This window comes from Chamaea fasciata, unplaced genomic scaffold, assembly GCF_029207755.1.
Source record: "Chamaea fasciata isolate MVZ Bird 193981 ecotype frontalis unplaced genomic scaffold, bChaFas1.0.hap1 SCAF_12, whole genome shotgun sequence".
Taxonomy (NCBI): domain Eukaryota; kingdom Metazoa; phylum Chordata; class Aves; order Passeriformes; family Sylviidae; genus Chamaea; species Chamaea fasciata.
In genome coordinates this window covers 10,066,416-10,093,815 of record NW_027094097.1, presented here as the reverse complement: position 1 = coordinate 10,093,815, position 27,400 = coordinate 10,066,416, and the positions used below count along the sequence as shown (strand labels likewise).

Genomic DNA, 27,400 nt, shown 5'->3' with positions numbered 1-27,400 from the left:
GGGGCTTGGAAGATTTCTCTCCTCTCAGGAGAGGGAACCTGCTCCAGCTTCTCCGGTGCCTCGTGGAGGGGAGGTCTCCAGAGGGCAGTCACAGTGCCATGGGACACTCATGGGGATGCCAGTGACAGCTGTGAGTTGAGGGCAGCTGTGGGCACCACTGCATCCCGGGATGACGAGTGGGATATCTGGGCTGCCCCACAATGCACAACAGAGCTGGAAGCATCGGCAGGAATTTATTGAAGGTGTGGGAAACATGGGAGCAGTGGCACAGGGTCCCTTCTGGCTGCCAGGATCCTGAAGTAGTGTCTCACCAGGGTATGGCATTCCCTTCCCAGTCCAGGAAGGCGCCGGTCTCCTTCTCGGAGAGGGAGGAGAGGACCTTCAGCATCCCTTGCACGCTGCCATCCACTGTCACAGGGGGCTGTGGGGCAGAGGGGGAGATGCAGCCCATGCCCGAGGCCTGACTCAGGGCCCTGGAGCAGCTGGAGCCAGGGGAAAGAGCTGCTCCAGGGCAAAGGGCAAAGCTGACAGCCCCAGGGGGAGGGACTGAGACTAGAACTGAGGGGACGCGGACACCCAGCACCCTGGAACCAGGACAAGGGGAGCTGCTCCAGCAGCGATTGGGCAGGCAGGGAAGCCATGGGCAGGAGCTCAGGACAGCAACTCCCACCCAGGGAAAATCAGCACAGGAGCTCTGATTGCCCTGCCCCAGTGGAATTCCTACCGTGTGTCCGTCAAAGCTGCCCATGTCGGTTTGCACCCAGCCGGGGTGGAGAGCGACGCAGAGGATGCCGTGCTCCTTGTACGCCAGGGACTGGCACTTGCTCAGCATGTTCAGAGCAGCCTGTGGGGAGACAGTGCAGGGATGGTGGTGGGAGGGGAAGGGGGGCTGCAAGGGGATCCAAAGCTGCGCAGGAGGAGCAAAAGTGTGACCGTACCTTGCTACAGCGGTACGAGGCGGCTTGCATCAGCTCCCAAATAGTGCAAGAAGCGACGGAGCCGCCAATACTGGATATGTTGACGATGGCAGCCTTGCTGCAGCTCAGCCCTGAGCCTGGGCTCCCCTGGGCAGCCTTCTTCAGCAAGGGCAGAAACGCCTGTGAGGAGACAGAAGGGCAGGAGCACACACGGGCATGGCACAGGGCAGGGGAGAAGCCCCTTCCACAGGGGGGTACACTGACACCAGCACTGGGGCATTTTCCCTCCTCTTCCCTGCCAGGCTCCAGCTCCTGAGCTCCAGCCCATGGCTCCACGAGCTTCTCATCAACTGAGAGCCCACTGGTAACCGGAGTGGAGGCAGGATCCCCTCCCACCGGCCCTTCCTGCTCCCCCAGGACAGCCCAGCTTGGGTGAGGGTCTCACCTGGCCCATCAGCAGGGGCCCAATTGTGTTGGTGGTGTAAACCTCTCTCATGTCCTCCAGTGTCTCATTATCAAGTGTGTTCGGCTTCAGAATTCCAGCATTGTTGATGAGGAGGTTCAGCCCAGAGCCCCGCAGGTGCTCCCCAACCTTGGCTGCAGCTGCCTTGATGCTGGTGGGGTCGGAGGTTTCTGCAGAGCCGACACAGGGGAGGTCAGAGCCTGCGTCCCCATGGTGGAGTCCCCTCTGTTCCCCCAGAGGTGGCAGTGCCCGATGGCCCCGCAGGCACCAGCCCTTTGGCACAGCTCCCTCCCAGCACGGAGGTCCCAGGGTGTGCCCAGCCTGGGCACTCGCCAGGGGAACTGGGGCAAAGGGTCCCCACCTCGGGGCACCTACCGAGCGGGATGATGATGATGTTGGCGTGCTTGGAGGCCAAATTCTGTAACTCCTGAAAGAGAGGGCACTGTGTAAGCATGGAGAGGCTGGAGGGGCTGTGCAGAGGCTCAGCCTTTCCCAGGGAAAGCCCACATTGCTCTGGCTCCATCCCTGCACTACCGTGAACCCCGCACGGTGCTCCAGCTGCCCTGAATCCAATGGATGGGGAGGACTCCATGACAAAGTACCACCGTTCCCTCCACACATACCATACACGGCTCCTCCCACGTTATCTCAGCCCAGCAGCCCTGTGCCCCTGATGCCTGAGTGCATCTCCAGACACTTGCAAGTGCCCTCCCTGTTCCAATCTCCCCCTGGCACCAAGAGCTTCTGTCCCCCAGCACAGTCACTGCCTCCCAGCCTGGCCTCACCTGTGCTCTCTGGCCCTTGGGGTCCCGACAGGTTGCAAAGATCCACTGTGGTGGTTTTGGCATCCTCAGGAAATGCTGGACAAACCCCAGGCCGATGCCTCGGTTGGCCCCAGTCACCAGAACGGAGTGGACACAGAGCTCTCCCATGTTGCTTGTTCTCCTCTGCTCCAACTCTCACTGTTTGCTCTGCTCCCTAACACTTCCTTATAGCGTTTTCCACAGACACCCCACCCACTCAGGGTTTACACCAACCCTTGGATCCAGGAGGAGCAACTGCTCCAGCCCTTCAGACTCCAGGACATAGATGTTGGCTGGGAGCCAGTCCTTGTTTCCAAAGGGCAAAAACCTTAGGTGAGTTCAGGCAAATTCTGCTGTCCTTGGGAAATCTAGTGCCATAAGCCAGGAGAAGAAGTGGGTGAGGAGAGAAGGAGCAGCCTGTGGAAGAGATGTGATAAGCTCCATGGCTCACATGGGCTTGACACCTTCACAAGAAGAGCTTTCCACATCAGACGCACACAACACTGGAACAGGCTGATCTCAAGCCCCTTCCCCGGTCCCCTGAGCCAGGACATTCCTCACATGGCCATGAGCAGACAGTCACTGCCTTGATCTTGCCTCCTCCAAGCCAATGCCCATTCCCTGATTGTCCAGTGAAACAAAGCACCCATGGAGGGAAGCAAACCCCGTGGATCCAGCCTCCTGGCAGAAGGATGGGCACCTGCGTGGCCAGCACATCACCAGCTGCTGGCCTTGCACTCCAGCAAGACACAAACTGCAGGCTTGCACATCTTAGTGCAGCATCTGTGTCCTTGCAGCAGGAATTTCTGCCGCTCCTGGAGCAGGCGGCCAAGGGAAGGAGGGTCTGAGCTGCAGCAGGGCCGCTGTCATCAACATCTCCACCAAACTGGGCTCCATCGGGCTGTGCCTCAGGGTGCCAGAGGCCCCCATGTACCCGTACCGGGCCAGCAAGGTGAGGTGCCAGGGGAGGTGCTGGAGATGCTGTCCCAGGCACGGTGCCCATGGAGGGGAGGGAGCCCATGGGTCACTCCCTGCCCCAGCCACCCACCCCCTGCCTGCTTCTCCCAGGTGGAAGCACAGAGACTGGGACAGCAGCAGCCAGGACTGAGCCTTTCCAGCGGGTCATGCTGATGCTTTGTCCCAGCACCCAGTCCCATTTCCCACCTCCACACACATTTTCTGCCTGGGAAATGTCTCCTCTCCTGCCCACCCATTCCCTGGGTTGTGCTGGCAGGGCTGTGCCTCTTCCAGGCTGCCCAGGACATGGGGATGAGGTGCTTGGCTGTAGAGCTTCAAGAAGAGAAGGGCTTGGCAAGCAACTTCTCTCCCCTTCCCTGACCCACATGTGCCCCTGTGGTTCCCCTGTAGCCACCACCTCTGTAAACTGTGGCAGCTGATGCCTCTCTGCTCTCTCTCCACACCCAGTCTCAAACAGCCCTGTGTGAGCCCGGGGCAGGATCCCTGTGCTCTGCCCAAGCACTGTGTGTCCCTCTCTCCCACCCGTGACCAGGCATCCCCCAGCTGAGGGGAGGGGACAGCTGGTCCCTGTGACCCCCAGCCCCTCCGGCCGCTCAGCCTGGGCAGGGGAAAGCCAGTCCTGCAGGGGCTTGGAAGATTTCTCTCCTCTCAGGAGAGGGAACCTGCTCCAGCTTCTCCGGTGCCTCGTGGAGGGGAGGTCTCCAGAGGGCAGTCACAGTGCCATGGGACACTCATGGGGATGCCAGTGACAGCTGTGAGTTGAGGGCAGCTGTGGGCACCACTGCATCCCGGGATGACGAGTGGGATATCTGGGCTGCCCCACAATGCACAACAGAGCTGGAAGCATCGGCAGGAATTTATTGAAGGTGTGGGAAACATGGGAGCAGTGGCACAGGGTCCCTTCTGGCTGCCAGGATCCTGAAGTGGTGTCTCACCAGGGTATGACATTCCCTTCCCAGTCCAGGAAGGCACCGGTCTCCTTCTCGGAGAGGGAGGAGAGGACCTTCAGCATCCCTTGCACGCTGCCATCCACTGTCACAGGGGGCTGTGGGACAGAGGAGGAGATGCAGCCCATGCCTGAGGCCTGTCCCAGGCAAGACTGGGGGAAGGAGGCATTCCAAGGCAAAGAGCAAAGCTGAAAACCCTGAACAACCCGGCTAGTGGAGCCAAGCAGGGAACCAAGGTGCTGGAGACACCCAGACAAGGGGAGCTGCTCCAGCAGCGATTGGGCAGGCAGGGAAGCTGTGGGCAGGAGCTCAGGACAGCAACTCCCACACAAGGAAAATCAGCACAGGAGCTCTGAAGTCCCTGCCCCAGTGGAATTCCTACCGTGGGTCCGGCTGCGCTGCCCAAGTCAGTTTGCACCCAGCCGGGGTGGAGAGCGACGCAGAGGATGCCGTGCTCCTTGTACGCCAGGGACTGGCACTTGCTCAGCATGTTCAGAGCAGCCTGTGGGGAGACAGTGCAGGGATGGTGGTGGGAGGGGAAGGGGGGCTGCAAGGGGATCCAAAGCTGCGCAGGAGAAGCAAAAATGTGACAGTACCTTGCTACAGCGGTAGGAGGCGGCTTCGATCAGCTCCCAGCCCAAGCAAGTGCCGATGGAGCCGGCAGTGCTGGATATGTTGACGATGGCAGCCTTGCTGCAGCTCAGCCCTGAGCCTGGGCTCCCCTGGGCAGCCTTCTTCAGCAAGGGCAGAAACGCCTGTGAGGAGACAGAAGGGCAGGAGCACACACGGACATGGCACAGGGCAGGGGAGAAGCCCCTTCCACAGGGGGGAACACTGACACCAGCACTGGGGCATCCTCCCTCCTCTTCCCTGCCAGGCTCCAGCTCCTGAGCTCCAGCCCATGGCTCCACGAGCTTCTCATCAACTGAGAGCCCACTGGTAACCGGAGTGGAGGCAGGATCCCCTCCCACCGGCCCTTCCTGCTCCCCCAGGACAGCCCAGCTTGGGTGAGGGTCTCACCTGGCCCATCAGCAGGGGCCCAATTGTGTTGGTGGTGTAAACCTCTCTCATGTCCTCCAGTGTCTCATTCTCAAGTGTGTTTGGCTTCACAATTCCAGCATTGTTGATGAGGAGGTTCAGCCCAGAGCCCCGCAGGTGCTCCCCAACCTTGGCTGCAGCTGCCTTGATGCTGGTGGGGTCGGAGGTTTCTGCAGAGCCGACACAGGGGAGGTCAGAGCCTGCGTCCCCATGGTGGAGTCCCCTCTGTTCCCCCAGAGGTGGCAGTGCCTGATGGCCCCGCAGGCACCAGCCCTTTGGCACAGCTCCCTCCCAGCACGGAGGTCCCAGGGTGTGCCCAGCCTGGGCACTTGCCAGGGGAACTGGGGCAAAGGGTCCCCACCTCGGGGCACCTACCGAGCGGGATGATGATGATGTTGGCGTGCTTGGAGGCCAAATTCTGTAACTCCTGAAAGAGAGGGCACTGTGTAAGCATGGAGAGGCTGGAGGGGCTGTGCAGAGGCTCAGCCTTTCCCAGGGAAAGCCCACATTGCTCTGGCTCCATCCCTGCACTACCGTGAACCCCGCACGGTGCTCCAGCTGCCCTGAATCCAATGGATGGGGAGGACTCCATGACAAAGTACCACCGTTCCCTCCACACATACCATACACGGCTCCTCCCACGTTATCTCAGCCCAGCAGCCCTGTGCCCCTGATGCCTGAGTGCATCTCCAGACACTTGCAAGTGCCCTCCCTGTTCCAATCTCCCCCTGGCACCAAGAGCTTCTGTCCCCCAGCACAGTCACTGCCTCCCAGCCTGGCCTCACCTGTGCTCTCTGGCCCTTGGGGTCCCGACAGGTTGCAAAGATCCACTGTGGTGGTTTTGGCATCCTCAGGAAATGCTGGACAAACCCCAGGCCGATGCCTCGGTTGGCCCCAGTCACCAGAACGGAGTGGACACAGAGCTCTCCCATGTTGCTTGTTCTCCTCTGCTCCAACTCTCACTGTTTGCTCTGCTCCCTAACACTTCCTTATAGCGTTTTCCACAGACACCCCACCCACTCAGGGTTTACACCAACCCTTGGATCCAGGAGGAGCAACTGCTCCAGCCCTTCAGACTCCAGGACATAGATGTTGGCTGGGAGCCAGTCCTTGTTTCCAAAGGGCAAAAACCTTAGGTGAGTTCAGGCAAATTCTGCTGTCCTTGGGAAATCTAGTGCCATAAGCCAGGAGAAGAAGTGGGTGAGGAGAGAAGGAGCAGCCTGTGGAAGAGATGTGATAAGCTCCATGGCTCACATGGGCTTGACACCTTCACAAGAAGAGCTTTCCACATCAGACGCACACAACACTGGAACAGGCTGATCTCAAGCCCCTTCCCCGGTCCCCTGAGCCAGGACATTCCTCACATGGCCATGAGCAGACAGTCACTGCCTTGATCTTGCCTCCTCCAAGCCAATGCCCATTCCCTGATTGTCCAGTGAAACAAAGCACCCATGGAGGGAAGCAAACCCCGTGGATCCAGCCTCCTGGCAGAAGGATGGGCACCTGCGTGGCCAGCACATCACCAGCTGCTGGCCTTGCACTCCAGCAAGACACAAACTGCAGGCTTGCACATCTTAGTGCAGCATCTGTGTCCTTGCAGCAGGAATTTCTGCCGCTCCTGGAGCAGGCGGCCAAGGGAAGGAGGGTCTGAGCTGCAGCAGGGCCGCTGTCATCAACATCTCCACCAAACTGGGCTCCATCGGGCTGTGCCTCAGGGTGCCAGAGGCCCCCATGTACCCGTACCGGGCCAGCAAGGTGAGGTGCCAGGGGAGGTGCTGGAGATGCTGTCCCAGGCACGGTGCCCATGGAGGGGAGGGAGCCCATGGGTCACTCCCTGCCCCAGCCACCCACCCCCTGCCTGCTTCTCCCAGGTGGAAGCACAGAGACTGGGACAGCAGCAGCCAGGACTGAGCCTTTCCAGCGGGTCATGCTGATGCTTTGTCCCAGCACCCAGTCCCATTTCCCACCTCCACACACATTTTCTGCCTGGGAAATGTCTCCTCTCCTGCCCACCCATTCCCTGGGTTGTGCTGGCAGGGCTGTGCCTCTTCCAGGCTGCCCAGGACATGGGGATGAGGTGCTTGGCTGTAGAGCTTCAAGAAGAGAAGGGCTTGGCAAGCAACTTCTCTCCCCTTCCCTGACCCACATGTGCCCCTGTGGTTCCCCTGTAGCCACCACCTCTGTAAACTCTGGCAGCTGATACCTCTCTGCTCTCTCTCCACACCCAGTCTCAAACAGCCCCGTGTGAGCCCGGGGCAGGATCCCTGTGCTCTGCCCAAGCACTGTGTGTCCCTCTCTCCCACCCGTGACCAGGCATCCCCCAGCTGAGGGGAGGGGACAGCTGGTCCCTGTGACCCCCAGCCCCTCCGGCCGCTCAGCCTGGGCAGGGGAAAGCCAGTCCTGCAGGGGCTTGGAAGATTTCTCTCCTCTCAGGAGAGGGAACCTGCTCCAGCTTCTCCGGTGCCTCGTGGAGGGGAGGTCTCCAGAGGGCAGTCACAGTGCCATGGGACACTCATGGGGATGCCAGTGACAGCTGTGAGTTGAGGGCAGCTGTGGGCACCACTGCATCCCGGGATGACGAGTGGGATATCTGGGCTGCCCCACAATGCACAACAGAGCTGGAAGCATCGGCAGGAATTTATTGAAGGTGTGGGAAACATGGGAGCAGTGGCACAGGGTCCCTTCTGGCTGCCAGGATCCTGAAGTGGTGTCTCACCAGGGTATGACATTCCCTTCCCAGTCCAGGAAGGCGCCGGTCTCCTTCTCGGAGAGGGAGGAGAGGACCTTCAGCATCCCTTGCACGCTGCCATCCACTGTCACAGGGGGCTATGGGGCAGAGGGGGAGATGCAGCCCATGCCTGAGGCCTGTCCCAGGCAAGACTGGGGGAAGGAGGCATTCCAAGGCAAAGAAGAAAGCTGAAAACCCTGAACAACCCGGCTAGTGGAGCCAAGCAGGGAACCGAGGTGCTGGAGACACCCAGACAAGGGGAGCTGCTCCAGCAGCGATTGGGCAGGCAGGGAAGCCATGTGCAGGAGCTCAGGACAGCAACTCCCACCCAGGGAAAATCAGCACAGGAGCTCTGAAGTCCCTGCCCCAGTGGAATTCCTACTGTGTGTCCGGCTGCGCTGCCCAAGTCAGTTTGCACCCAGCCGGGGTGGAGAGCGACGCAGAGGATGCCGTGCTCCTTGTACGCCAGGGACTGGCACTTGCTCAGCATGTTCAGAGCAGCCTGTGGGGAGACAGTGCAGGGATGGTGGTGGGAGGGGAAGGGGGGCTGCAAGGGGACCTTTGGCTCCGCAAGTCAAAGGAAGTGAATTTGTCCCCAGATCTTGTGAGAGTACCTTGCTGCAGCGGTAGGAGGTGACTTGCATCAGGTCCCAGCCAAAGCAAGAAGCGATGGAGCCGCCAATACTGGATATATTGACGATGGCAGCCTTGCTGCAGCTCAGCCCTGAGCCTGGGCTCCCCTGGGCAGCCTTCTTCAGCAAGGGCAGAAATGCCTGTGAGGAGACAGAAGGGCAGGAGCACACATGGGCATGGCACAGGGCAGGGGAGAAGCCCCTTCCACAGTGAGGAACATTGACACCAGCACTGGGGCATTTTCCCTCCTCTTTCCACTGCTTCATCCTGCCAGGCTCCAGCTCCTGAGCTCCAGTCCATGGCACCCTGAGATTCTCATCAACTGAGAGCCCATCAGGGCACCAGAGCTGTGACAGGAGCCCCTGCCACTGGCCATTCCCACCCTCTATAATGTCCACCTTGAGGACAGGGGAAGGGATCCTTCTGTAGCTGTGCTGTAGTGCTGGGGACTCACCTGGCCCATCAGCAAGGGTCCAGCTGTGTTGGTGGTGTAAGTCTCAGTCATGTCCTCTAATGTTTCAGCATCAAGCATCTTAGACTTGACCATTCCAGCGTTGTTGATGAGGACGTTCAGCCCAGAGCCTCCCAGATGCTCCCCAACCTTGGCTGCAGCCGCCTTGATGCTGGCAGGGTTAGCAACTTCTGCAAGATCAACACACTGAAGGTCAGTGACCCTGTGGTGGTTTGAAGTCCCCTGTGCCTCCCCAGGGAGATGCCCTCCACAGCTGCCTTCAGTGTGGAGCTCCCAGGGCTGTGATGAGTGCCCATACATTCACCAGAGGAAGTGGGGCGAGAGGGACCCTACCCAGGGCGATGATGACCAGGTTGGGATGTTTGGAGGCCAAATTCTGTAGCTCCTGCAAGAGAGGTCATGATATTGGCACCAGAAAGCTAGAAGAGCTGTGCCAAGACTCACTCATCAAAGCCAGCCAAAGCCTGTATCCCTCCAGCTCTGTCCCTCCACCACCATGTGCCCAGAATCCTGCTCCTGCTGCCCTGATCCTAATGCAGGTGGAACACCCCACAGCTCCTGCACACACCACGTATCCCTTTCCCCTCCACACATCCCATACACAGCTGCTCCCACAGTACCAGCCCAGCTGCCCTGGGCCATGGGTGCCCAGCTGAAGCTCCAGCTCCTTGCAAACACCATCCCTGTCCCAATCTCCCCCTGGCACCGAGATGTCCCATCCCCCAGCACAACCACTGCCTCCCAGCCTGGCCTCACCTGTGCTCTCTGGCCCTTGGGGTCCCGACAGGTTGCAAAGATCCACTGTGGTGGTTTTGGCATCCTCAGGAAATGCTGGACAAACCCCAGGCCGAGACCCCGGTTGGCCCCAGTCACCAGAACGGAGTGGACACAGAGCTCTCCCATGTTGCTTCTCTCTCAACTTCAGCTTGCACTGTTTACCCAGCTCTCTCATATTTCCTTATAGCGTGTCCCAGCCCACGCACTCATGGCTTGCACCAATGGTGGCTTCTCTCTGGGAGGAGCAACTGCTCTAGATCTCTGAGCTCCAGCATATAGGTCCTGGCTGGGGACCAATCCTAGTTCCCTAACAGCACAAATCACTTGGCTTTTCCAGGAGAATTATGCATTCCTTGGGTAACCTGATGCTGTAAGCCAGGTGGGGCTGTTGTGTGTGAAGAAGGAAGGAGCAGCATGTCAGTTGATGTGAGAAAAAGCTCCATGGCTTGGTTGGGCTTGACACCTTCACAAGCATCCTGTGGGCTTGATGGTCTTTGCACATTGTACCAGACTGTGCCTCAGGTGGCTCTGAGCAAATGTTTTCTGCCTTGCTCCTGCCTCTTCCAAGACAATAAGCTCTCCCTCGTTGTGAAGCAAAAGACCTGTGGAGTAGGAGAGAAACCCAGCATGGTCTCCTGGCAGAAGAATGGGGACCTGCATGGCTGGCACAGCACCATGCTGCAGGTCATGTGCCCCATCCCTTGGGATGCAGTCCTAAGTTGAGCTGTCCCTTTGTGCAGAGCCACAGAGGACTCAGGAACCTAGGACATTTACCTGCAAAGGATATGCCCTGCTCAAAGCCTGCTCTCCATCCTGCCTGTTGCCATGAGGCACAGTAGTTCTGTGCTACTGCCAGTGAAGCCCAGTGCTGTTTGGTACCTAAGGGATGCCTTACAGGTTTGCAGGCTGGATCAGGTGCATGTGTACACCATCTGAAGACCCATCCCCAGAAACCCTTGTTTTCCTACATTGAGTACCAGAGCCATTGCACAGGCTGCTGGGCACCAATGGAGACAACACTGCTCACATGTCACCTTCTGTCCCAGGATATCTTGGCAGCAGCATTAATCAGAACAGCTTCCTCCCAGTGGAAATGCCAAGTGTGTCTCCATGCTCTGGCAGCAGCTGATTTCCTCCTGCCCGCTCCAGCCTGTTTCCTGGGGCTCAGCTGGCAGACACTGTGAGATAAGCAGGTCCTTCCCTACTCTGATCTGGGACCACCTGCACAGGGTGCCCTCCCCAGACCCATTTGGGAGGATGCACACTGGCAGCTTCTATGGTGAGCCGATCCCATATCTTCTCTCTGCCAAGTCTGAGCCTCTCCTTAAGTTCCATGCAATTACTTTTCCCCACTTTGTTTCCTGAGGTTAACTGGACCTCTGTCTACTTTTTAAATTTTCCACACTGGGTTGAGACACTTCATTTCCCTTGTGAATTCCTACCACTTACCAGCAGTACAAAGCTTTGTGTCTTTCAGCTTCTGTCTCAGATTGATCTCTCACTGAGGATCTCCCAGATGGCTGGACTGGCATTCAGGCTCCATAGATCATTTCAGTATTTCCTTTGCAATGACCACAGACCTCAACTATATTTGCCAACAGATGCACCAGAGCTCAAATCCTCCAAAATAAACTTCCATGGTTTTCTTCCTCTAGGTGGAGGATGAAGCCATCACCCACAGCCTGTTTGAAACTTCCACAGTGCCTCAGAAGCAGATAGCATCAGAAAACAAATATTTAACATTTATTTAAGTCTCCTATTTTTGCTGTGTCACCACATTTGTGTAGCCTTCCACTGTTTAGAGCTGTAACTTTATAATGTTGACTTTGCTCTGGGGCTCCAGACTGCATTATTGATTATTGGAGTATAAACAAGCACTGCTTCACCAGGAGTCTAAGTCCAGCCTGGCATGAAGAGGCAGAAGGGAAAGAAACCAGCCTCACTGCCTTGCAACCCAGCCTTGTCACAAGGGCTGCTGTTGTCCCCAAGCCTCTGGAAAGGATCTTGGTCCAGCTCCTAAGAGGGGATTCAGATGCTTCCTTTGCTCTGAAATGTTCTTGCATGGTCTAAATCTCAAGCTGAGCATTAAAGTTTTCAGAATCATAGAATGGTGTAGGTTCGAAAAGGCCTCTGAGATCATCAGTTTCAACAATTAAGCTAAGAATGCCAATTTCACCACTAAATCACATCCCCAGGTGCCACAATCATGCATTTTTAAAACACTTCTGGGATGGTGACACCACCACTTTCCTGGGCAGCCTGTGTACCAGTGCTTGACAGTCCTTTCTGAGAAGAAATTTTTCCTAATATCCAACTGCAACATCCCTTGGCATAACCTGAGGCTGTTTCCTCTCATCCTATAACTTGTTACTTGGGGACAGAGCCCAGCCTCACCTAGCTACACCCTTCTTGTCACGGAGTTGTAGAGAGTGATAACAGTCCCCTGAGTCTCCTTTTCTCCAGGCTGAGCCCTCCCAGCTCCGTTATCAGACTGGTGCTTCGGACCTTCTCCAGCTCTGTTGCTCTTCCTCTAGCACCTCAATGTCTTTCTTGCTGTGAGTGGCCCAAAACTGAACACAGGATTCAAGGTGCAGCCTCACAAACACCAAGCTCAGGGGCACTGTAGCTCCTATTCCATGACCCCCAGGCTGCTGCACATTTTACCCATGGATTGTTTTCACATCACCACACTGGGAAGACTCGGAGCTAGTTTTTCAAGAGGCAGTCACACCATTTCCACTCTCAGTTGCTGGAGGCTCAAGCGTGCTCTCAGTCACCGAAGTGACTGCACGATGACAGTGCTGTTGACAGAAACATGGTGGAACATGCTTTTCTCTGCCTGCCAGGGGAGCAGGGGTGTGGCAAAATTAGTTTTAGTACACCTAATCTACTGTAAATAAGAAATAAACTCACTGCTATTTATCAGGCCGATTTGCTCCACAATGTATACAGGTCTGTCATCACCTATTAATCATTTGCTAAAGAATCAATTGATAGTGATAAGTGAGGCACTCACTCATCGAGAGGTGGGGTGAGACCAACCTAGCACTGTAACTGAAGCTGGGCAGTACCCACCCTCCCTGATTCATTTTCTTTTGGGCTGAAGAGTGGATTAGTGATCTAGTGGGGGTTGGAAAACCACGGCAGGAGGGTTGGAACTACATAATGTGTAATGTCTCTTTCAACAGAAATCATTCTGTGATTCCATTATATGATCCTGAATAGTGGCACCCCATTGTTGAAAGGATGCAGGGACTAGGAGTGAGAGCCTGAGCTTCCCAAGTGAAGTTCCCATGGCACCCTTGTTACAGCTATGCAGTTTTCCAAGCAGACTCATCCAGGTTACACCTACATTGTATCAGAGCTGGAGAGAGACAGCACAGTTCCTCACTGACCTTTTCTCCCATCATTTAAGGATAGGTGGCGGAGTTATCCTTCATGCTTCAGCATAGTGCCATGAAGAGGGACCACAGAACCACTAAGCAAGACAAATTTGCTTTCCCACTATTAGGTTTGCTAACAGGGATGGCTGAGAACAGGCTGTCACATGTGGCAGATATGCTCCATCTCAGAAACACTAAGGCACAGGCTAAATGATCAGCTTGTGACTGCCTTGGCTTGACATCCACGTGTTGGAGTGAGAAAAGGAGGCACATATAGGTTTAGGAATAAATACATGATAATGCAGATGTTAATTTAGGAATCCAGTTGAAAAGAATCATTAAGTCTTATTAAGGAAAGACATTTAAGCAGGAAAGAGTGAGTATAATCTTTAAATTAAAAAGCATATAAGTGACTACTGAAAATTTAGTTCCTGTAAAGAAGGTAAAAGCTGAGCACCATGTTAGTCCAAAAATGCCATGCCAGCCTAGATTATGTGACCCACTACCCACACAGCTGAGAAGAAAAAATGCAGTCTGTGAACAGCAAAAACTCATATTGTTCTTAAGTAGCTGTGGACACTGTTGAGTAAAATGGGCTGCATTGGTATTTTATCAGCAGAAATTAAAACTTACCATAGTTGTTCGTTCTGGTTTCAAATCCTATTTGTAAAAAGGAAGTGGGAAAAACTCCACTTACCTTTTTTTTTGAAATTAAGACGTTCCCCCTCTTACTCTAACTGCAGTTTTTTCTAAATCCAGTGACTTAAAGCAGCACTTATGATGGATCCATCAGCTCAGTGCAAAGGACATGTGCCCACATGTATTTTGTTCTTTACAGTGCAGAAACTTTAAGCAAATTACAGCATCAATGAGCTGATAACAGGAATTACTAGTTTTGATTTTTAGCTAAGTGAACTCAAATACTTCTTTGCATTCTTAGGGAGGTCTAGTGGAAAATGCCCCTGCCCACAGCAGAGGGGATGGAACTAGATGATCTTTAAGGTTCCGTTCAACCCAAAAAATTCTAGGATTCTATGATTTATATCCCCAAATATTCCAAAATTCACGAATAGCAGACTTGTGCTTTACCAGGCAGCCTGAGTTTCCCAATGCCTTTTGTAGTGAAACTAGAGCACTTGGACAAGCCCTGCGGCTTTTTTGTTTTATTATTAGTCGTTCGTGTTATTTTTCTTTTTGATTGCATTTCTCATTATTACCTGTTGGAAGCCTTACAACACTTAACTAACAAGGTTTTCAAAGCATAGGTAATCCTCTATTTCATTCATGAGGAACAGAGGCAAAAAAGCAGGTCAAGCAATGCCCATGCCTGCCAGAAGATACTCAGTTACTGATACTTGGATCTGCCTTTCTTTCAGGGTTCACATTTGCATTCAGAACAGGCTCCTCCAGCCCTCAGCTGTGACTGCACTTTAACTGTTTCTGCACAGGAAATCGCCAGGGATCCCAAGGCTTTTTCAAACAAGCACTTTTTCGGGAAGAGTTCATCAATGTAATTTGCCTGTAGTGTGCAGGATCTGTGTGGCATAGGTGGCCAAACCCTGACTGTGGTTCACCCTGAGTGTCTGTACCCCTCGGTCATTATTTGCTAAACTGCCACAGACAGAGCAGCATTTCTGGTGAGAAGTCACTGAATTAATGGCCTGAACATATAAGGAGGCAGGAAAAGGAGAACGGGACCTTTATTCCAAATATCTGCTAAAAGGAAGGGGGGTTTTCCTTAGTATTTAGTAGCATAATTGAAGATTTATTTTATTAAATTCCAACTTCTCTAAAGGAAAAAAAAGTCTAAAAGCATTTTAATATCCTGGAGTAAACTGGGGAGCAGAGGCTCTCATGTACTTGAACCACCAAAGAGCAGGAAAGAGGATAGAGGTAGCACAAATCACCTGATGCTATCACCAGACTGATATAAATATTTAGTTTCTGATGTATTTACCAGTATCAGAGATGTTTTGTGTAGTATGTGTCAAACAAGGATGAAAATAAGCAACATAAATAACAACCCTTATATACATCAGAGTTGCTCAGTCACTACTTCACTGTTGAGATCCCAGTTGTATGCTCACTATAATGGGATTTTAGTGGGTATCTGGCTGTCCATATAACAGCTACAAATAAAACAATAACACCCACCACCAGGCTGGCAGCAGGGCTGGAAAATGCAGACCCACTCCAGACACCGTCCTACAGCTGATGCTGATTATCTCTTTTCTGTTTTCCCTTTTCCCTCCAGCCTTGTTTTCCCATCCCTAGATACTAAAAAAGTTTTCCTTGCTTTATTCTATACTACCCCTTTGGTGCAGCTGTTTGACCAGGTACCTGATACTCAGCTACAAAAATAAGGGGAAAACATCCCTCAGAACACCTGCAAGCCCAAACTGCTGCCTAAATCACTGAAGCATTTGGGTTGTAAGGAACCATAAAGACTATCAACCCCTCTGCCATGAGTAGGGACACCTTTCAGGTTGCTCCAAGCCCTGTGCACCCTGGCCTTGCATACTTCCAGAGATAAGGGAGCCACAGCTGCTCTGGGGAACCTGTGGAAGGGCCTCAGCAGTCTCCCAGGGAACAATTTCTTCCAAATACCCAACCTAACCCTGCTGTCTGTCAGTTTGAAGCCATTCCTCCTTGTCCTGTCACTGCAGGCCCTTGTCCAAAGTCCCTCTCCAGCTCTTTTGAGTACCTTGAGGCACTGGAAGGGGCTCTAAAGGCTCCAGGGAACCTTCTCATCTCCAGGCTGAACAACCGCAACCCTCTAAGCCCATCTCTATAGGAGGGGTGCTACAGCCTCAGAGTATCTTCACGGATCTATTTGTTTAACCGATTTATAGCATGTGATAGTCCTGTAAAGAGCCTAATCACGTGCATCTCCGGGCATGCAATAAAAACAGCTTGTAAAGGGGCTGGTACTTCCTCATGCTAAACGGGTTTAGTTTGGGCTTGTTTTTTTTTTTTTTTAACTCTTATCTATGGTGAAGATCAGTGTGCCAAAGGGGCTGAAGACACCAGTGCAGACCTGCTGCAAGCTTTCTCCCTCACCCACCATCCTTGGCAAGAGTCGCCTCAGCCTGCCCGGTTGCCTCCGAGACCCCTCGCTCCTCCCCTCAGGGACGCCAGGGCTGCGACGCGGTTGTTGTGTTTGCATTGGACGTTAGGTGGGCAGGCAAACACACACACACACCAACACAAACACACGCACACACACGGTCCCCCCCGCAGGCGTTCATTCCCCCGCGGGCCCGGGGCAGCCGGTGCGGCCGGCGGGCTCGGGAGGCGGCGCCAGGCGGGCCGGCCCGCGGGCGGCGATGGCGGCGGCGCGCACGGTGCTGCTGACCGGCTCCAACCGCGGCATCGGCCTGGAGCTGGTCAAGCAGCTGCTGGGCTCGCCGCGACCCCCCGCCTGGATCTTCGCCACCTGCCGGGACCCCGAGGGGCCGCGGGCACAGGTCAGTGCGGGCCGGGGGGGCGGCGGTCACACGCTCGGCCGCTGTCACCGGCCTGAAGAGCTCGCTGCTGGCGCGGGGCTCTGGTGTCCGCGCCGCGCCCTGCCCCGTGTGGAAGTCACCTTCGGAGTGCGGGCGGCGAAGAAGCGGCCGTGTCACCCTTCAGGCCGCGCCGCTGGGCTGCTGTGGGCTGCGCTGGATGTGCCCGAACCCGCCCTCTCGTGCCAAGGCTTTGCCCGTGCGCTGCTGGCATGGGCCGAGCTGGGCTGGTCTTGGGCCGAGGCGGTGCGAGAGGCAGCGATGCTGCTCGGGCTGATTCTGCTGTGTCATGCTGCTCTCTGCAAAATCTGGGGCTTCAGAACATGGGGTTTCCAAAAGTGGTGGCCGGTGGAGCTGTGGGATGACCCTGTCTGTGCTTTCCACTTTGCTAAAATGGAAGAGACTCACACGTTGCTTCTGCAGGGAGACACAAAGCTTCCCTGTTCTTCCAGCTTTCTTTACATCCAGCTTGTCTTCCTCTGCTTTCTGTGTCCCACTGAAGTACTAATAGGGAGAAACTTGCTCTCTGATAGATCCTGGCTCCAGCTGATTTGTTTGTTGCATGTTCTTGCAAATGTGTATTATTCCATGTCAGTAGTCCTGGCGCAGTGAGGACCCACCCTGCTGCCAACCCAGGGGTGTCCAGCTCCTGCTGTGGCTGGTGCCCAAGTTAGCTGGGTTAAAGATATGCCAGGTCTTTTATTTCTACCCCATTCTTCCTCCCCAAAACTTGCAGGACTCTTGCAGGGCAGCAATGAGATCGGGGACTATTTTCAGGGCTGGACTGGAGCCAGTTTTCCTACAAGGTGGTCCTTATGCAACTCTCCTAGCCAGGGGCTCCTTCCCTAAGCCTTGTCCAGCTGTGGTAGGGTGAAGGCAATGTCGTCAGGGTGCTGCTGAAGTCCGTGACCACAGGACAGAGAGCAGAGTATTGTTCCGCCAGGCTGGTGTTACATCACTTCTTGTGCCCTTTTGTGCCTGGACCGGGTGTTGGGGTAGGGGAAGCTCCTCCAGGTATGAGGCTGTTGAGGCAGGCAGTTGGGAAAAACAGGAGAGAAGAAATACCTGTTGGCCACCACAAACCAATTAATGGATTTTACATAATTTCCTCTGCTCAGGGCTGATGTGGGAAGATGGGGTCTGGTGGGGAGCCCAGAGAAAACTGTCTGCACCACAGCCAGTGCCAGCAGCTCTCCTGCTCCATGTCCCTCTCAAAAGAAACCACCAATTTGTGTTTCACCTGTGGGCATGTTTGGAAGAGGTTTTTAGTTCTAAAAACAATCCTTTTGGGCACACTGAGCAAGGTGGTTTGGTTTCTGGTGTCTTAATCCTGCCATAGTTGGAGACTCAGAGCAAAGAGCTGCTAGGAAGTATCAAGTAGAAAGTTTCCTTTTTGAAAAGAGCTTCTGAATCCCTCCTCCATTGTGGGAGTTGGCACAGGCAGGCAGGCCTAAAACACATAGAGTAAATTTATTTCTGTTATCTTGATAACCAGGGGATCCCTGAAGCAACACCAGGCAGAGGTACAGGGAGGTACCGAGATACAGGAGACACAGGTACTCTTAAGATCCATGCTAGTGGATTACTGGCTGCTGTTTACATGGTTTATCAAGCATTATTCCTAGCCGTAAGGTCACTTGAATGATTTACAGTCCTCCTCCCGAGTCTTCAGCTTTTAAGCCACTCCTCCCAGTATCCACATAAGGTGAAAACAACCAATAAAAATGTCCAAAGTGGCTAAATTCACCAATCATGAATGAATTCCAGAGCGAGTGGATCTGGGACTGGCCTATCCAGATGTGATTTCCTCAAAGGTCAAACCTGACATTGGCACTCACAGGTGCTCCTCCTCCACCTCATTTCCAGCAGCCTCTGGGAGACTCTTCTGGATGTATCCCCCGCCGGTTCACATAATTTCCCTGGCAAACTGGTCCTTCACAGTTTGCTCGCACCCTTTGCTGTGGGTCTGGCTGGGCTGTGGATGACCCTTTGGGAAAGTGACCACATTATCTTGCAGTCATGGCCGTATCGTGCCCTGAGCATGTGCACATTGCTTTGTGGAGCCTGGGAGAAGCCTGAGAACCAAGGCGGGTCCCCAGCCCAGCTGTTCACAAGTACTGAGTAACACCTGGAAGATGTTTCCCTCAGGGTGGGCCATTGATGGCACCCCAGCATGCTTGGCATCACCTTTGCCTTGTGCTAATAAATTAATAAAGTGTTTCCGTGTCTCTTTTTGTAGGAGCTGAGAAATCTGGCATCCAAACACCCAAACCTGGTTCTTGTAAAGCTGGGTACGTGCGCTCTGCATCTGAGCTGGTAAATTTGTGACTGGCAGCCATGCATGCCCCTTTCTCCTTCCCACCCTCCCTCCCTCCTTTCTGCCTGTACATGGGGATCCAGTTCTTCAGAGCTGCTTCAAGTCCTGCTGCCAAAACCCCAGCTTCTTCAGACCTGTCTCAGCCTCAGTACCTCATTCTCTGGAGCCTCCTTGCTCCATGGCCACAGGACCAAAATGTTCTTGAGACCCATCCTGGGCAGCCCCTGGCTCCCTCAGCTGAGTGACCACATCCTTGCTTTGCCTTGATCCCAAGTCCTAGGCAAGCCCAGGGGGCCCTGGGAAGACGGCAGCTCATGTGGAAATGCTGTAAGATCAGCTCAGAGCTTGAGCAGGAGCAGAAGGACCTTGGAGAGCCATCGCACAGCAGGTCCCAGCACATTTCCCTTGGGGACTTGTCCCTCCGGAGACTGCCCTGGGTTCTCCAGAAATTGCTCAGACACAGACTTTGGAGGCGGTGGCTGCTGGGAACTGACGCAGCCCGGGAGTCACAGCCGCGGTTTTCCTCCACGGTGGGCTTTTCCTTGGTGGGAGCCCTCAGCTGCGGGCGGAGGAGGCGGTGTTGGGATGAGTTGGGATGAGTGGAGCTGGTTTCGCAGCACCATCTGGTGCCCGTGGATGGAAGGGCGGCTCGGGTCGGCATGCACAGCTTTCCTCGGCATCCTCCCCTCCCTCTTCACCCCCGTGGCTCTCAGACTGTTCTCTCCCACTGCAGATGTCGAAAACCCCTCGGCTATCACCGATGCGGCGAAGGTGGTGGAGGGGAAGCTGAACGGGATGGGGCTGAACTTGCTGATTAACAACGCTGGCATCTACACCCCCACGGCCTCGCTGGAGACAGTCGATGCAGAGGACATGGTCAGGTCATACAAGACCAATGCAGTGGGGCCAATGCTGATGGCCCAGGTATGGGTGAAGCTCTGGGGATGAAATTTGGCCCAACTTGAGGGTATCCCGGGTTGTCTATTTCTGTCACAACAGAAATCTTGGAGGGCTTTGCCAAATTTCTCAGGGTTGTGCAAGGGAGGGCTCAGACTTCTCTTCAAGCCTAAGCCTTCTGCAGCCTCTCTGAATTGTTTAAGTCTAATTGGGAGCAGGCAGGGCCACTGCAGCAACACCTGGGCTCTCCTGACATCCTGCTGTCCTTCCTTACCCTCCCTGGGTTGCAGTTGCCATAAGTGAGACTGGGTTGAGGCACAGGCGTCCCACCAGGTTGTTTCTCCCCAGGCCTTCCTGCCTCTGCTGAAGAAAGCTGCCCAGGACAGCAAAGAGAAGGGACTAAGTTGCAGCAAGGCGGCCATCATCAACATCTCCACTGTCTTGGGGTCCATCGAGAAAACACCTGATTCCTTCTTCCACCCTGTCGTCTCCTACCGCTGCAGCAAGGTGTGGAGAGTGGTGACCTGCCCTGGCTCTTGAGCTCCATGGGGGTCAGAGCTGCCCTTGCCAGGCTGGAAGCACCTGGGATGAAGAGATGGGAGTTCCCAAGCTTCTAGGGTATCTCCATGCCCACCCAGGGAAGACACACACTGTCTCTTGAAAACCTGGCATAGCTTTTTCTCCCTCACCAAGAGGCAGCGGTGGGAAGGGAACCTGGTTCATGGAGCTTGTTGCTGCCCATGGATGATGCTTCCTTCCTCACCCAGGCTGCCCTCAACATGCTGACCATGTGCCAGGCTCTGACCTACAAGGAAGCTGGGATCCTGTGTGTGGCACTGCACCCTGGCTGGGTGAAAACAGACATGGGCACACAGGAGGTGAGTTCTGGCCAAGCAGGTCAACGGGGAACCCATGGGGGGAAAAAGGGGCTTTGGGCAACCTGGAAGATATGCAGAGGACCTGAATCCAACAGAGCATGGAGGTGAGGAGCAACATCATCCCATCCTGTGCCCCATTCCCTGAAGAACTGCAGGTTCATGAGGTTTCCACTCATCCTACAGGATCCATGTTTTACAGTGTGGATGGTTCCTGCAACACTGGAGTTTTGGGAAGGCTGCACAAAGTATCTCATTTGCAGCAGGAATCTCTTCCTGTTTGGTTAAACCTGTGGCTGGCTTCCCAACCCAAGCCACCTCCATCCAAGCCAGCAGCACAGACACCCAACCATCCCCCCATATAGTGGATTTGTCCCAGCTCCTGTGGCTCTCTGCTCCCTCTGGGTGGAAGGAGCCTTGCTGTCACTGCACATGAGCCACGTGGGAGCTGATGGATGGCCTGGAATGATGGTGGTGTCTCATTTTGCCCTTTGCAGGCTGACCTGACAGTGGACACAAGTGTGCGCGGGTTGTTGTCTGTGCTGCCAGTCCTTTCTGAGAAACACAGTGGGACTCTGCTCAGCTGGGAAGGTAAAGCTATCCCCTGGTGACTGCTCTCTGTCCCTGCAAGGGACTCCACGGTGCCATGGGACTCCCTGAGTGCACAGGTGCACCAGGGTGCTCAGCCCTCTGTGGTCTGCAAGGGACCTACTTGGGACTCCAGTGGCTGGGCAGGATGTGATCCCTGTCTTCACCTTGCTAATAAATAAAGTAAATTAGTACCTGTGCCTTCTCCCAGCTGCAGTGTCTCCACTCAGACTGTCTTTTCCCTGCAAAAAATAGCCTGGCATTAATGGCTGAACTTGATGATCTTGGAGGTGTTTTTCAATCCTAAATGATCCTATGATCTGAGCAGCCTGCCTTCCTTGCCTTCATCTGCTCTGAGCTGAAGTGATGTCACAGGGCACATGTAACTCACCCAAAGCTCTGCTGTCCTCCTGCTGTCCTGCCTGGCTGCAGGGTGTGCCCAGCTCTGCCTGGTCTCTGCCACGCTTACACCAAAGCATGGTGTATTTGCCATAGTTTTCTTAGGATGACTTTATGCTGGACATGGTGTCTTTGGGAGCAGCCTCATGGTTGGAATGGGAAGACTGGGCACTACAGTCCAGTTCTGCAATCCCAGGCAGACAGCTCTTCCCATAGTAGTGCCCCAGCTGGGCATGGTACCCCTGGGTGGGGGAAATCTGGTCCCAAGGGGGATCACAGCATGGGAACAGCACTTCTGTGGGATGGAGAAGCTGAGAACCTTAATAAGGTTGCTGGGCAGCCCTGAACTGCCTGAATTTGACCAGGAAGTGGTAACAACCCCAAAGAAACGGATTTTGGGGTGGTGTTGGGGTTTTTCAGGAGGGTTTTGCCCCTTTTGGAAAGAGCTTCTCTTAAAGGAGCATGGCCAAAAGGAGCCAGGACTCCTGCAAAACCAAGCCAGGTCTCAGGAGGGCAAAGCAACCTGGCGTGCAGGACAGGCAACCCCCTGCCCCTTCCCCCTGCCATCACCTTTTCTTTCTCATCTGGAGGACCAGCTGAAGCGTCTGGGTCCCTCTGGTTCTGGGCTTTGCTGGGGTTGTACCTCTTCCTGGAGTGGGAGCTTGCCTGCCACCACGAGCTTTCCTGGGAATCTTGAGCTTTCCTGGGAATCATGCCCCACCTGGCTGTGCCAGAGGAGCTGTGCCCAGGCTGTCATGCTCTTTTCCAAGCCTGTGATGTGCTTTCCAAGGCCCTCAGGAGCCAGCACTGCAAGCAGAGCTGCAGGGAGCTGTACCCACATGAGGCCCCCAGTGCTGCATGGGTGTCCCCTGCCAGGGAGACACTGATCTCAGCCTCATCCTCAGGGGAGCTCTGAATCATCTGGGCTCTTCCATCTGATCCAGCCAGCTGATTTCCCATGTAAATGCTTGCTTCTCTCCCAGCTCATATCTGTGACCAGAGTGGTCAGTGCCCACTTGGGCACCTCCCTATCAGTGCTGTGATAACAGCAGGAGAAGAGAAGGAATGGCTGAGGGACAGGAGCGTGGGTGAGGGGCCTGATCCTGCCAGTGCATTGCTGTTCTCAGCCCCAGTGCTGGCTCAGAGACACGGCCAAGCTTCCCCCGAGTGCCCTCCCTGCCCCTTGGCAGAGGTTCTGCCCCAGTTACTCCATACAAGCCAGCTGGAGCCCAGCCAGTCACCACAGGCTGGCTCCATGCCCATCTCTCTCCATGTTTCTCCCTTCTGTCCCATGCCACGTGCTGGATCCTGGGAGATGAGCAATGCCAGAAATCCCACCATGGATTGCTGACAGCTTACAGTCATTGTCCCCCTCGTGGTCATTGCCAGCCCCATGAGATGTGTGTCACTGCTCCCTTGGGAACATGGTGGGAGACAGGACTGCTGACAGATGGGAGAAGCTCCATCAGCCTGGGACATCACCCGGGATATGGTCAGGTCACCCAGGGCAGCCCTGTGTTCCAAAGGTGGTAGGAGGAAGAGTGGGAAGCTCTGCAGGTAGAGTCCAGCCTGGCAGTACTGGACACAGCTCCGGGGGGAGAAGGACTAACCCCAGGGCACTGCTGGGCATTGAAGCACCTGGACCATCAGCCTGTAGGAATCCCAGTGCAGTGGTCTTCCCTTTGGGTGTTATGATAGCAGGCTAATTGCTGTGCAAAGCCAAGTGGAAACAGGTAAGTTCATCCCATTTTTTAAGCCAACACAAGACTGGGGCAGGATGACCCAGTTTGGACCTCTCTGCAACTGGGATTCACCCCTGGTGAGTGCTTTGCCTTTACAAGGGCAGCCAAGTGCTCTCCAGGAGCCCACCCTTCCACCCTCTGAGACAAAGCTCATCCCAGGGAGCACATGCTGGAGATAAGCCACCAGGGACTGTGGCACCCATGGTAACTTGAAGACCAGGGGCCTCTGAGAACCATAAGGTGCTCCAGGGCACGTGTTCTTCAGGAAGCCTCAGTAAAAGGCCAGATGGGCAGGTCCCCCTGCTCAAATGCTTGCCAAGTGGTGTCTGCTTTTCCTTTACACAAGTTCCGGGTGTTTGTGCTCATGGAGCTGATTATCTCCCCGTTTCCTCTCCTGCCTGATGTTTCCTGCCTCCCTCCCTCCCTCCCTTTTGCTGCTTTTGCCCTTTTGTGTCAGGCTTATTTCCTGGCTCTGGGAAGTGTCAGACCTCAGTGTCCCCCCTGCTCACTGGGATGGCAACACATAGCTCTGTGTTCTTTCACTGGGTGCACTACAGTGCCCCAGGAGACACTTGAAATCCCAGCTCCAGCTGACCAGCGAGCTGCTCCCTGGGAGCACAGGCAGGTTTGGACAGAGTAAGTGTGATTTAGTAAGTGTGATCCATCTGCTTTTAGCAGCTGATCCATCTCTATTCTGAAGCTGGGACACAGGTGCCAGCGTTGGTTCCAGCAGTGGGGAAAGCCAGACAACCCCTTGAGGACTCTGCTCTTCCTGAGGCTGCACAGGGTCCTGGAAACATGTCTGGGGACTTCCAGAGACCATGGGTAGGGGAAGCTGTCACCCAGAGCAGCTCAGACAGCCTCCCCCAGCCCCTTTGAAGCCATAGTAACATCTAGGGGCAAACTCCAAACTGCTCCAGAGAGCCCAGCAGCTCTTCAGGCTGCTGGGATTGACCTCAGTGGTGGGAAAGGCTCACATTTCCCAGGGTCTTCCAGCAGCTCCCTTATTCCAGACCAATAGCCACTGGCAACGACTTGTTGCACCACGAGCTGGAGTCAGGCAGGTCTGTGGGTTGGCGTAGGAGCAGTGAGGACATTAGGAGTCCTGACCTAACTTGCCAGGATCAGGGCAAAACCCATTTTGAGAGACACCCTCCCACACCAGAACGGGCCAAACAGCAGCAGGCAGAGCGTCCGTGAAAGGCAAAGGCTGCTACAGGAGGAGAGGGTCAGAAAAAGGAAACAGAACGGAAAAGGGCTGCTCCTGTGACAGCGATGCAGCTGCGGAGGTGGAGCAGCAGGCAGGTCACAAACAGCCGTGCACGAGGAAGTGCTGGGACACCAGCCAGCGTGGCCAGGCTGCAGCAGCTCCAGGTGCAGCAGATCTTTGCTGAGAAGGACCAGGAGCAGAGGCAACCAGAACTGCAGGGACCACAGCCAGGACCTGGAGATCCCCTTTGCAGGAGTCATCTTCCAGCCAAAACTTCCTTCTGACAAGGTGTGGGCACTGTCTGTGCCGTGGGGGGATGGGGCAGCAGGATGGTCGCTGTGGGGACCACGTGCTGGGTGGTACCATCATCCTGGGGCTCTGAGGCCTGGGAATGTGACCATTCCCAGAGTCCCCAGCAGTGGGAAACACTGATGCTGGGAAAGCTGGACTGTCTGGGAGTGCAGGGTTTGGGGGGTGCTGGGGTCCAAGGCTGCCATCAAAGCACAGGGACCCAACTTGGGTCTGTGAGAAATGAGGCTCTGGAGGAGGAATGACCTGGTCCCTGCAGCACCAGGGCTGAGGAAGCTGCGTGGGACCAGCAGATAATGTGCTGAGGCTTCCTCCGGCACAGCTGCAGCTGCAGGGCTGGGGGTGCTCCATTGCTATCAGCCCCTGCAGAGCCCCGTGCATCCCTTCTCCCTCCTGTATTATTGTTTGCCGGGAGGAAGCAGCTCACCAAGTCCCACCTCAAGCTTTTAACCCACTGGTGCCTGCCCTGATACTCTCCACTCCCATCAGCCAGAGACAGGCAGGCTCCACATCTGCCCTGGGAGGATGGTTTGCTACTGGGAGCTTGCTCCAGGCTTTAACTCCCTGGCAACCAGCAGCACCCCTTGACTCATCTCCCCCGAGCCATGTTGTCTCCCACGGGTCTCCCATTACCCCTTTTGCAGAGGGCAGACACTGGCACTGTCACCTCTAAGGCCCTGAAAGCTTTAGATAATTATTCCCTCCTTCCTCTCTCTTCCTCTTTTTAGCTGGTCGGATCCTGTCTTGTACTTCCTCTGGAAGCCCCCTGGTCTGCTGGGGGGGCACCATGGAGGCAGCAGCTTTACCAGATTTGCAGAGACTTAACCCAAACCCCTAATAAGGGGTTTGGAGGAAATCCATCTTGGGGAAGAAAACTGCAGCACTTCACCAGCTTCGTCTGACAGGCTGGGATTTAATCAAGCCCTGGGATCTCCAGAAGTGCTCCTTGGGGAAGTGGAAATCAGACAGAACATCTCAGCAGCCTTCTCCAGATTGTCATCTTCTCAAAAAACTGAGCTCTGCCAAATTGTCCCCACTTCTCGACTGGCAGGGAGGGGCCATCAGTGTCCCATCAGCACAGGCTGGGCTGTGCCCTCCCTGGTGATGACCACCGAGGGACACCTTTCCTGAGCATCAGTGTCCCTGCAGGAGCAGAGGTAGGTCAGCCACTGCTGAGCCTGATGGGGTGATGCAGAGGTGCTCCATGTCCCCTGTGAATACACCACAGATATTGAAGAGCCCATCACAAGACCCCGTGCTCCCTGTGCACCCCAAGAATAAACCAGAGGTTTGCCTGCTCTGTGCCCTGGGGCCCTGACACTGCCACACCCATGGATCTTAAAAAAAAAAAAAAAAAAAAGAACCTGTTTGGGAGCGCATGAGGGTGCACCCATGGGTCACAGAGAGGTGCTCGCCCTTCCTCCCACAGCTGGGCTCTGCCCATGCCTTTGCCCCCAGGGATGCCCACAAAAGGGATGATCCCTTGGCCATAGCACCCAGTCCTGCTCTGCAGGGTCCTGCCAGGGGTTTGGAGCAGGTCAGCCTCTCCCTGCCCATCCCATGGCACCAGCTGGGCCTGAATTTCCAGCTTTTGCAGAACAAGGTCCTGGGTGGCTGCACTTGGAGCTGGGCACTGTGCCGAGATGCCAGTGTGCCTGTCCAGTGCTGTGAGCATGCAGGGGGGCTGTAGCGATGGTGATGGGCTGTGGCAGGCTTCCTGCTGCTGTCTGCAGGATAGGAGTTGCTAGAGGGGTCATATCCTCAGGCCCCAGAACGTCAGCACACAAATGTATCTGTTCCAACTCTTGACCCAGACCTGCTGCCCTAGAGCATCTTCCCCCACTTGTTGTCTCAAGGGAGTGGAGTTAAGACCCTGTGATGGCAAGAGCAAGGATCCAGGCTCATTTTAATGAGTTCTCTCCCCCATGTCCCTCTCCTTGGAGCCAGGGAAGTGACGCTGGGGAGGAACTTGGCTCCTCTTGTTTGTTATTACAGGATAAAGTTACCCTTTAAAGCAGAGCCAGTGCTGTCAGGGCTGCATACCATCCGGGAACATCGCTCCTTCCAGCAGCTCCACACACTTCTGGTTATTGTGCTTGCATGGAGCCAGCCCAGCCCCGGTCACAGCAAGGGGGATGCAGGTGGGGGGATCCAAAAAGGAGCCTCCAGGCTCTTTTCCCACCCTGGGAAATTTGGGAGCATAGGGAAAAGACCTCTCTCTGGAGGGGAGAGCTTTTCTGGCTCTGGAGTATGTGGAAAAGAGGAGCAGAAAGCAAGGGCTGGGAGCAATGAAAGGAAAAGGGGAGCTGGATGTAGTTGGGGTGTTTTGGGGTTTCTCTTATCTCCTGGGATGCTCACTCTGGTTCAGCTGGGAACCCTCTGGATAGGGCAGCCTGCTGGTTGCCACAGTGCACAGGCTGG

The 27,400-nt window shown here is 55.0% G+C and overlaps 5 protein-coding genes across 7 annotated transcripts in view; 2 read left to right on the top strand and 3 right to left on the bottom strand.

Moving 5' to 3' along the window:
- Positions 1-214: 214 nt before the first annotated feature.
- Positions 215-3,358, bottom strand: LOC136295711 (C-signal-like). 2 transcript variants are annotated; one of them, XM_066194310.1, is made up of 6 exons: positions 2,166-3,358; positions 1,756-1,807; positions 1,363-1,550; positions 939-1,097; positions 725-844; positions 215-421 (listed from the first exon to the last, which is right to left on the bottom strand). In XM_066194310.1, exons 1-6 carry the CDS (start codon positions 2,310-2,312, stop codon positions 308-310), a joined length of 780 nt encoding a protein of 259 aa, XP_066050407.1. In that variant the 5' UTR covers positions 2,313-3,358; the 3' UTR covers positions 215-307. The 2 variants fall into 2 exon arrangements, with proteins under 2 accessions (XP_066050407.1, XP_066050408.1); XM_066194311.1 differs by lacking the exon at positions 2,166-3,358 and adding an exon at positions 1,915-2,121.
- Positions 3,359-3,999: 641 nt separating this feature from the next.
- LOC136295896 (C-signal-like) lies at positions 4,000-7,122 on the bottom strand. Of its 2 annotated transcripts, none has more exons than XM_066194623.1 (6): positions 5,932-7,122; positions 5,522-5,573; positions 5,129-5,316; positions 4,705-4,863; positions 4,491-4,610; positions 4,000-4,206 (listed from the first exon to the last, which is right to left on the bottom strand). In XM_066194623.1, the coding sequence occupies exons 1-6, from the start codon at positions 6,076-6,078 to the stop codon at positions 4,093-4,095; spliced, it is 780 nt and encodes a 259-aa protein (XP_066050720.1). In that variant the 5' UTR covers positions 6,079-7,122; the 3' UTR covers positions 4,000-4,092. The 2 variants fall into 2 exon arrangements, with proteins under 2 accessions (XP_066050720.1, XP_066050721.1); XM_066194624.1 differs by lacking the exon at positions 5,932-7,122 and adding an exon at positions 5,681-5,887.
- A 643-nt stretch (positions 7,123-7,765) lies between these two features.
- LOC136295895 (C-signal-like) lies at positions 7,766-10,123 on the bottom strand. The gene is made up of 6 exons (XM_066194622.1): positions 9,736-10,123; positions 9,313-9,364; positions 8,962-9,149; positions 8,489-8,647; positions 8,257-8,376; positions 7,766-7,972 (listed from the first exon to the last, which is right to left on the bottom strand). Exons 1-6 carry the CDS (start codon positions 9,880-9,882, stop codon positions 7,859-7,861), a joined length of 780 nt encoding a protein of 259 aa, XP_066050719.1. The 5' UTR covers positions 9,883-10,123; the 3' UTR covers positions 7,766-7,858.
- A 6,158-nt stretch (positions 10,124-16,281) lies between these two features.
- Positions 16,282-21,531, top strand: LOC136295850 (C-signal-like). The gene is made up of 6 exons (XM_066194555.1): positions 16,282-16,606; positions 18,882-18,933; positions 19,693-19,883; positions 20,205-20,363; positions 20,624-20,734; positions 21,229-21,531. Exons 1-6 carry the CDS (start codon positions 16,466-16,468, stop codon positions 21,340-21,342), a joined length of 768 nt encoding a protein of 255 aa, XP_066050652.1. The 5' UTR covers positions 16,282-16,465; the 3' UTR covers positions 21,343-21,531.
- Positions 21,532-24,509: 2,978 nt separating this feature from the next.
- The window catches only part of RIPOR1 (RHO family interacting cell polarization regulator 1), a 32,086-nt gene continuing 29,195 nt past the window's right edge, over positions 24,510-27,400 (top strand). The window contains exons 1-2 of the mRNA XM_066194533.1: positions 24,510-24,958; positions 25,708-26,136. The gene's annotated coding sequence lies outside the window, so the exon portion shown is untranslated. The remainder of the gene's footprint in view (positions 24,959-25,707; positions 26,137-27,400) is intronic.

Excerpts from the sequence above, each read along its gene's own strand:
- LOC136295895 (XM_066194622.1), bottom strand. The coding sequence starts at position 9,882 with ATGGGAGAGCTCTGTGTCCACTCCGTTCTGGTGACTGGGGCCAACCGG. Across the intron at positions 9,365-9,735 it reads CCAAGGGCCAGAGAGCACAG|GAGCTACAGAATTTGGCCTC; the intron begins GTGAGGCCAGGC and ends CCTCTCTTGCAG. Across the intron at positions 9,150-9,312 it reads CCTGGTCATCATCGCCCTGG|AAGTTGCTAACCCTGCCAGC; the intron begins GTAGGGTCCCTC and ends TTGATCTTGCAG.
- LOC136295850 (XM_066194555.1), top strand. The coding sequence starts at position 16,466 with ATGGCGGCGGCGCGCACGGTGCTGCTGACCGGCTCCAACCGCGGCATC. Across the intron at positions 19,884-20,204 it reads GGCCAATGCTGATGGCCCAG|GCCTTCCTGCCTCTGCTGAA; the intron begins GTATGGGTGAAG and ends GTTTCTCCCCAG. Across the intron at positions 20,364-20,623 it reads TCTCCTACCGCTGCAGCAAG|GCTGCCCTCAACATGCTGAC; the intron begins GTGTGGAGAGTG and ends TTCCTCACCCAG.
- LOC136295711 (XM_066194310.1), bottom strand. The coding sequence starts at position 2,312 with ATGGGAGAGCTCTGTGTCCACTCCGTTCTGGTGACTGGGGCCAACCGA. Across the intron at positions 1,808-2,165 it reads CCAAGGGCCAGAGAGCACAG|GAGTTACAGAATTTGGCCTC; the intron begins GTGAGGCCAGGC and ends CCTCTCTTTCAG. Across the intron at positions 1,551-1,755 it reads CATCATCATCATCCCGCTCG|AAACCTCCGACCCCACCAGC; the intron begins GTAGGTGCCCCG and ends TCGGCTCTGCAG.
- LOC136295896 (XM_066194623.1), bottom strand. The coding sequence starts at position 6,078 with ATGGGAGAGCTCTGTGTCCACTCCGTTCTGGTGACTGGGGCCAACCGA. Across the intron at positions 5,574-5,931 it reads CCAAGGGCCAGAGAGCACAG|GAGTTACAGAATTTGGCCTC; the intron begins GTGAGGCCAGGC and ends CCTCTCTTTCAG. Across the intron at positions 4,864-5,128 it reads GGCCCCTGCTGATGGGCCAG|GCGTTTCTGCCCTTGCTGAA; the intron begins GTGAGACCCTCA and ends GTCTCCTCACAG.